General features: G+C 47.2%; 3 protein-coding genes across 3 annotated transcripts; 2 read left to right on the top strand and 1 right to left on the bottom strand.

The window, feature by feature from the left end:
• The first annotated feature begins 534 nt into the window (after positions 1–534).
• Positions 535–2,471, top strand: AGABI2DRAFT_222358 (hypothetical protein). The gene is made up of 7 exons (XM_006461500.1): positions 535–659; positions 722–829; positions 883–1,244; positions 1,300–1,718; positions 1,773–1,964; positions 2,014–2,092; positions 2,156–2,471. The coding sequence occupies exons 1-7, from the start codon at positions 591–593 to the stop codon at positions 2,385–2,387; spliced, it is 1,461 nt and encodes a 486-aa protein (XP_006461563.1). The 5' UTR covers positions 535–590; the 3' UTR covers positions 2,388–2,471.
• Positions 2,472–5,345: 2,874 nt separating this feature from the next.
• AGABI2DRAFT_193008 (hypothetical protein) lies at positions 5,346–8,000 on the top strand. The gene is made up of 6 exons (XM_006461499.1): positions 5,346–5,479; positions 5,533–5,634; positions 5,688–7,007; positions 7,067–7,317; positions 7,376–7,498; positions 7,556–8,000. Exons 1-6 carry the CDS (start codon positions 5,362–5,364, stop codon positions 7,802–7,804), a joined length of 2,163 nt encoding a protein of 720 aa, XP_006461562.1. The 5' UTR covers positions 5,346–5,361; the 3' UTR covers positions 7,805–8,000.
• A 2,727-nt stretch (positions 8,001–10,727) lies between these two features.
• AGABI2DRAFT_58702 (hypothetical protein) lies at positions 10,728–11,768 on the bottom strand (the record flags this gene model as incomplete). Its single annotated transcript, XM_006461498.1, has 1 exon — positions 10,728–11,768. A coding segment is annotated over one exon (1,041 nt), but the record flags the coding sequence as incomplete, so codon positions are not given.
• Positions 11,769–11,913: the final 145 nt, after the last annotated feature.

The raw sequence follows: 11,913 nt of genomic DNA, 5'->3' as shown, positions 1-11,913 counted from the left end.
CACATTCACCCACTGGACCCAAAAAAGGGTGAATCTCTCAGACTTTTTGCTCGGTCCAGCATCGTGGCACGTCTCGTGGACCATCCTTGGGAAAGTCGAAAAAACATATGAGCTAATCACCAGTGCTCAGATGAAGACTGCTCTTGAGATTCTCCAATGACTCCCATTCAGCACCTTCGATTGTTTTGTTTGACAGTTATCCTTGTTATAGGATTTGCAGGTATTCTCGGTCAAACTAGAAGAGTGACACCGGCCTCCGCACCGGGTATTCGATTGCCAAGACTAACACCACTTACACCAACACCACTTGAACGTTTGTCATTTGCTTCTGATGAGAGCAGTGGAGACCCGATCGCTGATGGAGGAGAGTACTTCATTGAGGTACGCCATTTGGTACACACTAGCTCTCAATCGATCTTTGATGGTGTATGATGCGGCGTAACACCCTTAGATTCCTGTTGATCATTTCGAGAATAAAACGACTCAGACCTTCAAGAATCGGTTTTGGGTTAACGCGACTTATTGGGAGGATGGAGGACCGGTATTTGGTGAGAAACCTAACAGAAATTGAACATGAATTGGACATATAAATGGGAATCACCTTAGTTTTCGACTCGGGGGAGCAAGACGCAGAGCCGCTGCTTCCGTATTATTTACAGGTGAGCCCTAGATTACTTGGTCTATTAGGCACTCTTTACCTACAATATTTACCTGGTACTAGGAGTACCATGGCCAATCGGCAGTTATGCGTCTAGCTGAGAGGTATAACGGCGTTGCCATTCTATGGGAACATCGATTCTATGGCGTTTCCCTCCCATTTCCAGTCAACGTAAGCATTGATCTCGGTATGAGGATATCATGTATATAAGGTTCTTTTCGCAGAGGAACACAACCGGAGACCAATGGCAATTTCTAAACACTGAGCAGGCGTTAGAGGATTTCATATTTTTCGCCAACTCATTCCGGAAATCATCGTCCGATCGCCAAGTACCTTCTAAGGGAGACATCAGAAATGATCCTTTGGCACTACCAGTTCATCCGAGTGGCACTCCGTGGGTTTTCCTAGGAGGGTCATACCCAGGTATTCGTGCGGCCCATTTGAGGATAAGGAACCCGGAGGTCGTTTATGCGGCGTGGGCATCATCTGCACCGGTTCAAGCTGAGGTTGATATGGCGAGCTATTATAAAGCTGCGGAGAGGAGCTTGACCAGGAATTGCTCAGCGGATTGGGTTAGTGTAACTCGGTACGATTCTGATTTCTGGTCAAGCTCGACTGAGTTCTCACCTTTGATTTTAAAGCCATGTTGATGATACCCTCATGGGAGACGACGATGAGGCAAAAACTCGAATGAAACTTGAATTACTGAAAGCTCGGGCCGGCAAGCCAGGGGGCGATACAACAGAGGCCGAGGATATCACTGAAGACGATGCGCGAAGCACCAGCGACATATCCGCCGCTAGTATCCTAATGGACCCATTGGACTTTTATCAATATTATGGTTTCAAGGACTCTCTTCTTCCGTTCTGTAACTTGTTGGAAACAAAAAACTTCACCCAAGACGCCGTGGAGAAAGGCATTTCAACGGAGGAGGGAGTCCAATCTGCATTTGAAGCGTTCCTTACGGCGATTTCAGAGCTGGATTATGATTCGGTTCCGTCGTCTTCAAGTGATCCTATTGCGGATAGGTCGTGGATGTGGCAATACTGCTCTGAATATGGTGCGTTAGAAAATACGGCATATATATTGTTCAAGGCCCTTATAATCACCCTAGGTTTTTATCAACGAGGCGACAGAAATAATCCGCTATCCATCCAGACGGCGTTCGCGTCGTTGGAACTTTTTCAAGGACAATGCAACCGATCTTTTGAAGGCTTTATACCTCCATCTCCACAAACATCGAAGGTCAATAAATATGGAGGGTGGAATATGAATCCATCCAATGTGTTATGGACAAATGGTGAATGTGAGTGAGCGATATTCAGTTGCATTGCAAGCCTCTGAGGAATAATTAGTTGACCCATGGAGGACAATGAGCCTAGCTTCGATCGAAGACAATGCTCCCAAACGAACACCATCAGTTAACATCCCTGAGTAAGTGAAACGTTGAACATAGGAGATGGCACATGCTCATGACTTGACATCCTGTAACAATAGATGCAACTCCGTGTCGTCAGACAATAATACATTTTTCGGAATGACTTACGACGATATGGTTCACGTTTCGGACATGCGGATCCTCTTGACGCCGGACTCAAATCATACCAACTTCGGCACTGTCGGTTTCTATAGTCCGGTTGCCCAAGAGCCCTTCTTCGCAGGTATAGGTTTGTTCCAGCTTGCTCTGGATAAATGGCTGCCTTGTTTCGATAAACAGATGAAACGTTGAGTATTTCGTTTTGTGGTGCCCATTATGAGCTCGGGGCGCTTTGGCCCGTAGTTGAAATGCTATATGTGTTTTGCGGTATTGCTTCTCCATTAGCAGCGACTATTCTCGACATCCTATCACTGGCGTTGCAAGATCGCAGAATTTTATGAGATAGGCGGGTGGCCTTGCTTTCGAGCCTTTAAGATGCCATGCAGCAAGGTGGTACTCTCGATATCCATCGTGGCATCGGTCAGGTGCCCTTAGCCGAGTTTTAGAAGCATGGAAGATGTGGCGCAGCAAGACTTGAAATTTGAAATTCTAGAGACAGTTGAACAAGGGCACGGAAATACAGCAGCGTGAAATGATAATGGCTCGATGAAGGACCTCTCGATTCTATTACTTACCAGATCATAAGTACCATCTCTATGTTCAGAGATGATGCACGTACTTGCGCCCGACAGTTGGCAGGAGGCTGAAGGTACGGCCGGAACAAGCCGGGGGATGATAATGTCACATATTATGTTATGGTCAGCCTTTTCCTCAGCTTATCACTGCATTGAATCATTTAACTGGCTCCTGTTCTAGTCACCCCGTAAAGCAACTACTCGTTATTTGCTGATATAGTTGGTATCGTCACTAGACGTGCCGGCGCTTTATCTTTCCCAGAAAACATTCTTCAAATCATACGCCAGAGCAAGTGCGGGTCCCCTTCACAATTTCTTCTCACCTTCTTCCTACCACGCACTCTGTCCGAGAAATTTAGGCCTCGGGAATCTGACCATCTGTCGGGATAACAGCCACAGTGTATCCAACTAGAGGATTACATCCTCGGGCATGTAAATGCATCGCCGAATCAACAGGAATGGGCGCATGCTTTTACCAAGGCCGACCGTGTTGCGTGTATGAATGGTAAGTTCGAGTTTGACCTTTATAATCGCCGCATTTTATTGACTCAGAGGTCTTCAACAGATTTCAAATGCTCGCCATGACAGCTAGCTAATACTTCTTTCCCTAGATGCCTCTTCTCTCCTTGCGTTTTTTCTGCACCTCAGTTTACGGACCCTGGCTATGTCTCTTTGGTCTACCCAAACCACGCCGACGGCTATCGTGACGCGGATTAACCGCTGTTCCAACTGCCAATACGTGTCTGCTTTGGCAAGAAAGTTGATCGATATAGCTTTCTTCCATCATTACCATCCATCCATTAAACTTGACGATGGTGAGCCCTATTATTCGAATTGGCTTTCGGCTTGGCGATGGCCAGTGGCCTCTCTTCTCACAGACTCGGATTCAATTCATCTTCGGTCGAAGTCTCGATGCCATTATGTTACTTCTTCGATTGGCAACATTCGGGCGCCGCCTCCGATGCAGCGCGTTCTTTTCATCTTCTTTTCATCTTCTCAGATTAATATTACTCATATACTTTCGTTAGCCTGCCACGTCTCGGTCACGATGGGTGGAAGTGCGTTACATATGAATTCAGTTCCTTGGATTGTTCCGGAAAGTTCAAGCTATTGGCTCAGACACAGTCCCGTTGATCCATCCGGTATTAGTGTGTGTATTGTCATTGTCTTCGATGTAAGATTTCAGGCTCAAATAGTCAGTGAAGGATAGCGCGACACCATTCTTAGTTGGCAAACGAGCTTTTGACTCGTTGTTTCTTGTGAAGGACTCCAGGACAGGACATGCTTTCACCGTCATTATCGTGGTCAAACATGCGATTCTACTTACCCAATGCCTTCCCTAGTACTTTATCGCTGTCCAGCTAGCGTTAAATACTCCCGGTGGAGAATATGATCCTATAGAGGGCCTCTTATCGGTGATCTGGTCTTATGTGTACTTTTCCCGGCCGAGGCTTGCCTTTGTGAGCTGAAAACTAACGCTTTCTTATCGCGCCGTGTTTCAGGGCTCTTGCCGTTATCATCATTTGGACGCTGAAGGGCTACTTGTCATTTAATACTGCGTGAGACCCCACCGAGAATAGATTTTTGGGGTTTGAAACGGAAATGGCAAAGGACTGCGCTGACCAGGTTGTTTCTTGCCCACTCTGATTCATTACTACCCGAATGGCCATGCTTGAATGGCTTGCCTTCCTGGGCGGCCAAGTTATGCAAAGTCTTGGCTGGAATGGAAGGTTCTTTCTGAAACCGTTCGAAACGCCTTGAAAGGTATCTTTTTCGCCAATAATGCACATACAGCAGCATTAACACGTCCCAAAAGATATTATAGTTGGTGAAAACCGTCCCGGATCCTTGCCGAATCTCAAACGACTTTCAATGCCGCCTTGTTAACTGAATATTCTTTGTAAATTGCTAGGTCAACTTGTAGCGTTCAAACAGGCAACTAACTGTTTCGTGTATCAGACAACTACAAGTCCACAAACAAACCGCCCGCGAACCATCTCATCATTGTATGATTTGATTCATTTAACACAGATGAGGGCCTAAACAACTTGCATTTGTACTAATTGCAAAAAGAGTGAACGGCATGGCTAAGCCGTTCAAACATGACCGGTGAATTTTCAGTGCCTGTTTGGCAATGCTGCAGCCTGCTGATGTAGGGTGTCGATGTTCCGCAGGCTTCTTGGATTTAATTAATGGTTGTATACCTCATTTCGAAGCAGAGTTCCTCAAGGCCCGGTGTCTGTACGTGAAAGGAACGCCGAAAGTTGATGGCTGTTAATTCACGTGTACGACATAGGTTACATATTTACTGATTGTCCGAACATCATCGACAACGATACCTGCACCTTGGTGTCGAGTGACAAAGCTTGAATAGGTTACCTGGCGTGGAAATTAATTTTAGGAAACGGTCTGTGTACCAAATGAACCCTTGTATTCCGAGCGACCTCGAGGCTCAACTACTAGCGTCGATACCGTGCGTATCAATGATTGCATAACAGGTGCTGTGACTGCGGGGATAATTGTGACTTTCACTTTTCTTCTACTAATACTTCCTGTGAATCGTTCCTTCCATGAACGCCACTCCTACTCCAATGCCATTCGACCCACCAAATCCAATCTCCTTGTCGAGTAGACTACAGCCAAAACGGCGGCCGTTGTCGCCATCTACCGACGTTGACGTTGATCATCCGAAGAAACGTCAGCGCACAGGTTGGCCCCTATTTCACTTGGTCACCTGATCTAACAGGAAAAAAAACAAACAGAAAAAGATTCTCACTCTAACATCGTCGACGACAATCTGCCGGTCCACCATGCCAATCTTGCAGGATCAACTGTCTTTTACACCTTATCTCATGGACGAGCAGGTGCGAGCGTTTATTCCGTTCACTTTAAGCACATGGCATTGACTTGGCTATAGTTTTCCGTCTCCTAGAAGCTTATACTATGCTCGAGGCCACAAAAGACTCCAGTGCTCAATATCCCCCGCCAGGGTGCTACCCTGAAACACGACTCAAGCTTACAGCCAAACTCAAAGCCTGGCTTTTCGGTGAGATGGCTAAATGGAGGATGCTCTGGGTTCGCGGGCGTGCTGGGACCGGCAAGTCTGCCGTCGCCCAAACCTTCGCCGAATCCTGCGATGGGTGGGGAAGGCACGGAGGCTCCTACTTCTTCTCCAGGATCGCTGGAAGAACCAAGCTCGAGACTGTTATACCCACTCTGGTGTATCAGCTTGCTCATGCTATCCCCGAGTACAAAGCCCTCATATCTACTGAGCTCGCCAATAATTCCCTGTTACTCCGAAACTCTCCGTTCGTTCAATTCAAAAAACTTATCGTTGAACCCCTCTCTGTTCTTCAACGTCAGTGCCCTCGCGAACCCATGATCATTATTCTGGACGGTCTTGACGAATGTAAAGGTGAAGATGCTCAGTTGAAGATACTCGAAATGATCTCGGATTCTCTTCGTACCAGCCTTGATCTTCCTCTCCGCTGGTTAATATTTAGCCGTCCGGAGCCTCACCTCAAGCGCACATTTTTCCAAATCCAGGATTGCGCTCGTGAAGAACTCACCATCGACGCAGAGTGTCGCGACGACGTCGAGCATTATGCCAGGGGAAGAGTACTCAAATTCAAAGCCACGTATAGTGACGTGACGCCAACGGATTGGCCCTCACAAGAGGACTTCCAGAAACTTGTTACAGCAGTTTCTGGCCACTTCGTTCTGGCGGCTACTAGTCTCAGTTACATTGGTGATCCTGACAAAGCCAATCCGCCTGCTCAGCTTGACGCCCTTTTGAAATTCATGTATCGCTCGGAGGTTTCGTTGGCGGATCCTCTCGAGTCTCTCGACATGCTCTACTCGTGGATTCTCGGCCACATATCACCCACTCTTTTCGGTACAACCTGGCGTATATTGGCTCATCTATTTCATCACAGTGAACTACGTCCGTACCTGCAAATCGACGGGTCAGCCCAAGCACTCTACAATCTGCTTCGACTTGAGCCAAGTATTTTTTACGAAGCTCTACGTGAACTTCGCCCCATCATGAGGATACCGAAACCGGAAGACGCCGCTCGATATCAAGTACAGTTTCATCATGTATCATTTCAAGATTTTATCCTCGATCCCAACCGTGCAAAGAAGTTTTTTATTGAGAAGCAAAAGATGCAAGTGGATATCTTGAAATCCGTTCTCTATTGGCATGACATCGACGTAAAGCACTTCCACGCTGACGACCGTAAGCCTTTTCTTACTTTCATCAATTTATGTTCGAACGTGTCCTTACGATCCTAATAGAGATATACGATTATACTCATAGACACGGTAGTCTACCTGGTTTGACTTGGATTCCGGCCAAGCACAAGCAATTGCTAGTAGACTCTCAGGCTATCGCAAAGTATATTGAACGAAATTATTTCGACTTGGTCTCTAATATACGCTGGGAAGGCATCGATGAAGAATTACTTGCCCACATTTACGATCTAGATTTCAAACATTGGCCTGCGTCATATATCTATCATTTAACTAAATCTGCTCGATTTGAATCGGTAAGGGCTTCTTTTTCACTTTCGCGATATAGCTTTGACTCTGTTTTGTTTCCCTTAGGAATCATCAAATTCATTTGTACGCACTGTTCCATCCAGCCCAACTGATCATCAACTACTCGAATACCTGAACCAAATGATTAAACATGGCGTCGCGAAACCGGCAACTTTTCCTCTCGGTCAAGTGAGCTCTTGATTACAATTGACATAAATTATATATCTTATCGTGAACTTCCATTAGCCGTTCAATGACTCAAACACTTGGGCCCGAGATTATTTCCTCATCGGCCATGGTGTCAAATCAGTCGTGGTTTTGATGACGAAATCGCCTGCGCAATGGGTACAGAGGATCCATTCTTTTCATAGTGATAAGGAACCTTCAGAAGAGCAGATATCGAAGTTTAATCATGATTTGAAGGAGTTGAAGTGGGATGAGGAGAAGGCGCGGGAGTGTATTGATCATTATATTCATTCTCAATTGCCAGAGTGATTTTTGTTCTCTGTTGGTAGTTTGTACTGCTGGACGGATTTATGATGGGGATCTGGTATACAATGGACTCTTGATACTTCAGGCGATCTCGGACGCTGTTACCCGTTCAACCGTTCGGATAGATATTGCTTGTTATAAGAAGCGCCGCGACGTAGTTGGTATGGTTCTCATGGAAATGTGATGAGAGTATCGACGCAGGTGAGTTCTGGTTGAGGGTCCCTTCTAATCACCAATTTGCGTCCACTGGTGCGGTTTCCTCCTAGACGCGAAATCTACGGTTAAGGAGTTTCACCTCGGTTCTAGCGAAGAGCGGTATAATCCACTCAGTGCTGGAACAGAATTAGATGTATAATACTGTATAGCGTCTCCAGAATTTGATCAACCCTTACAGTTATTGAACTTATGAAACCGTGTGGAGTCGGTAATCGACTACTTCCAGCGTGGCCGATCACTATCGCGGCATCTTATCGACATTATAAAGACTTCACTGCCATCGGACGCCACTACGCGTGCATACCGCCACGCAAACACACTAAGCCATGTTCAGTACAAAATTGAGGGCATGGCCTTTGACGTGCTTGCGCATAACTCGGATTCATGTCGGCGGCGATTGCCACTCGACGTCTATCTGAGGGTTCCTTTCTCCTCTAACAAATACGTCCATGCTTTAGTCGGAGATCATCAGATAGCACCCTAGCCTACATAGTTCCCCGAATGTGTCAAATCTAAGCTTTTGTCTCTAATCAATGCCAGACTAAAGCTCCGTTTCTATGATGACGGCACCGAGTGGAAGACGATTTGGGGTTTGTGGCTTTTACAGATTGGGAAAAGTCAGCTCTGCCGATTAGTTTGTTGAGCCCCTACCAAAAGCTTAAAGGATGGAAGATTTGGAGTATCAAAGTTGAATCTAATTCTTCTCCGGAGAACATTCCCAGGTCACTGCTTGTGACAATGTTTTTTCTTAAGTGTTTCGTGTCCTAGCAGCCAATTTATCATTACTATTTCAACAGAAACATAGGTACGTTATTGCAAAAGAGAAAATTCATACTATAAGCCCGTAAGCCGGAAATGACTTCAATAGCCACATCTACTAAACTACAAATGGCACTTCAGTGATCGATTATGCATCGACGATGCAGAAATAGTGATGACCAAAAGGATTAAATGGGTGGGCAACGGGTTAGTCTGGTGTGAGACAGTGCCCATCCATCCGCGGGACTTGAAAGAGATGTACACGCTTTCTCGAAACGAGCAACAGGACCAGCCCTGGCGGGCTTCTCTAGATTGCTTGAGAGTGGCAGAACTATGCAAGCACGAGCATTAGCGATGGGGCGTGGTGGACGGGGGAACGAAATCGGTACCAGGCGTTGGGCGACCACGGGAGGTGTTGCCACGTTGAGAGGGAAGGGGAGTGACGTGTTTTGTTCGAGCTTCAACCATGCAGCATGAGGGTAACACGGAACCATGATGAACTCGATTGTATAATACGAGGGAAACACAAGTGCTTGCAATTAATTGGTCCGCATTAAAGAATTCACGAAAACTGGTCGTAAAAATTTCCCGGCCATACTTAACCCATCGCCAATACTGCTTCCTCTTCATTCCACCTCAATTGATGAAGATCATCGCGGTATTTGGATATTTGTGCTTCAGTAGGTTCCTGATCACTGCGAAGGAAATGCACGCGCTGATCATTTGAACAACCTGGCTTTGTTCTCCAGGTAATCACTGACTTCACGCCATGCCCAATGAAAAAAAATTCCCGGTTCCATTCACCCTTAGGGACTATCTAGTACCAGTTTAGAATATAACAGGGCATCCGCTTATTGTGCTTACAAGTCTTAGAGGAAATTTAGCTCGTCTGGCAACTCCGTTACCTATCACAAGCTTGAAGTACTCTAGTAGTTGGTGGTCCGTGGGGCTGGACGGCTCTATTCGTACAATTGAAGTGGATGGGTCCTGGATACGAGTCAGTACAGAAAAGAAGATCAAAATTGGGAATAGGATCACCAGTCGGCAGAATATGGTGAGGAAAAAAGGGTAGCAATACCGGAAATCAACGTTGGAGAGTTGGGAGAGAAGAACCTCATCCACACCGTCCCATTGCATGTCAAGGATATCGTCATACAAGCCGCGATCAATGAACTCAGTGATTGACTGAGAGAGGCGTAATCTATTGTCTTCAGATGCCCAGGCCAAACCGGGGAGACTATCATGCGTGTGCTCCTCATCGAAATTCCACCCTGAAAGTGCTAATTAAGGCCAATTTTCAGATTTCCCCAGACTCGGGCTTACCGTCAAGAGTGTGAAAGTAGATGGCATCAACTTCCAACCAGTAGATCCACAACTGCAGGAAGATCATTTGTGCCTTGTACTCCCCAATGACAAACATTCCAGAACGGTTAGGATCGAGGAGGAAGTCTTGGAATGAGGCATGATAAAATCGTAGTTGGTATTTTGCAGCGTCTCCTGGTTCTGGTACGCTCATGGCGGAGTAAAGGCCACGCGTAGCCTTGTAGAAAGCGTGTTGGTCAAGTAGGAGAAAGTTGGACAGTGCCTGCTCTTTGCCAAGCGCGCTTTAACACGAAGATATATTGATGCGATAGGGAATACTTAAGAGTGGACATGGAGTAAAGTAGATAGACGGGAGCGTGCAATGTAGGATAGAGATGTTGGGCGAAAGCCCTAATAAAAAGGCTTCCCTGTCCGCCGGAGCGGTGCGATCGAGGCTCGGCTGCTACCCGACGAGTTAGTTCTGACGCATGGAGCAGAGTCTCGATACCCCTTACCGGTTAGGAGGGACTGACAGGGCGCCGCGCTGCCTGGCTATGAGGAATTTGGAGCTTTAGAATGTTCGAGCTCGGGAGATGGCTGGACGGATGCTGAGGGGGTTATGGAAAGCATTTAAATGTGTGTGTTGGCCAAGTACCTCGGCGTGGCATGTGACATAGACGTAGAACGCGTCGCTAGCCCATCGCCCTTTAGTTCTCATGGCTTCGAAAGATAAACCTCCGAGGAGATATTCGAGGGTTGAGCCAATGCGGATGCCGTGACCCTGGAGGGGTCCCAAACCTGCTTCTTTGGCGGCCGTGTTGATAACTGAGAGGAAATTCCTCCTAGTTAAGGGCCTGAATTCTTTGCCGTGAGGATAGGCGAAGATGTGCGAAGATGTGGGGGGGTTGTTGGTGCGGAGGTGTATGTCTAGCGCTGCTGTGGGGTCCGAGATACCTTCTTGCGAAGTCCAGTACACGTCTTCACCTGTCTTGGACGTCTTGGTCCTGGGTAGGTGAAGGATGGTGGTTTCTTCTCCATTCCTGTCCGTGACCGTTTCGAGGCAGGAGCGTGAAGGGTGTAGTGTGGGGTCAAAAGAGGAGAGGTTGGGAACTGTGAGTTCCCCCAGGCGTGCTGTGGCATAGAAAGCAGTGGTGAGACAGGCGAAAGTGGCTCGGTGTAGGGGATTGTCTAAGTTTAGATGAGCATGAATCTTGGAGATGGTGTCGAGGGTGAAAGGCGTTCGTTTTGGTCTCTTTGTCGTGCTTGGCGCCGTCTTTGCGGCGGCTCTGAGTAAGACGTTCAACTCGGCTGCGTTCGTGTGCCATTCTAGCCTGTTCAGTATGTGCCATGCTCTGAGTCCTGCGAGGTAATTTGAGATCGCTGTCGCGGAGTATGACCCCGCTAGGGCAGCTGTGAAAGAAGATAGGAGAGTTGAGGGAGATGGTGTTCTGTGAGACTCGGGGATTTGTTTCGCATCGCAGAAGACATGGAAGACTAGTAAACCGGAACCGTAGGTATTCAAAGTGGACTCGTCCCATCCTGCCTCAAGGACTTGACGAACTCTTTCACGGTCGCCTACCAGATCTCTGGTGTCTTCTCCCGAGGCTGGTAACCATTTTATTAAACGTTCTTTCGCAAGAACATGAGGCCTGAGTAAAGAGGGGAGGGGCATTAAACCAGACTTGTAGGGGGCTGGTGAAGGAGCGTTGGATGAGGAGGGGAGATTCAGGGGGGCATTGAATTTTGGGTTACCGTTACCAGCTGGAGGAGAGAGCTGCAAACTCTTGTGCCTGGAGATCTTGGATGGACTCGGCGCAGGAATAGGAGGAGTCTCT

The sequence above is a fragment of the Agaricus bisporus genome (genome assembly GCF_000300575.1).
Source record: "Agaricus bisporus var. bisporus H97 unplaced genomic scaffold AGABI2scaffold_6, whole genome shotgun sequence".
NCBI lineage: Eukaryota > Fungi > Basidiomycota > Agaricomycetes > Agaricales > Agaricaceae > Agaricus > Agaricus bisporus.
Note: the sequence above shows the minus strand (reverse complement) of the source record. Positions and strands in the feature narration are given on the sequence as shown.

Bases quoted from the DNA above. Each gene is read 5' to 3' on its own strand.
- AGABI2DRAFT_222358 (XM_006461500.1), top strand. From the start codon at position 591: ATGGGAATCACCTTAGTTTTCGACTCGGGGGAGCAAGACGCAGAGCCG. The intron at 660-721 runs GTGAGCCCTAGA...ACCTGGTACTAG, and splicing joins TGCTTCCGTATTATTTACAG to GAGTACCATGGCCAATCGGC. The intron at 1,245-1,299 runs GTACGATTCTGA...TTGATTTTAAAG, and splicing joins GATTGGGTTAGTGTAACTCG to CCATGTTGATGATACCCTCA.
- AGABI2DRAFT_193008 (XM_006461499.1), top strand. From the start codon at position 5,362: ATGCCATTCGACCCACCAAATCCAATCTCCTTGTCGAGTAGACTACAG. The intron at 5,480-5,532 runs GTTGGCCCCTAT...AAAAACAAACAG, and splicing joins GAAGAAACGTCAGCGCACAG to AAAAAGATTCTCACTCTAAC. The intron at 5,635-5,687 runs GTGCGAGCGTTT...ACTTGGCTATAG, and splicing joins CTTATCTCATGGACGAGCAG to TTTTCCGTCTCCTAGAAGCT.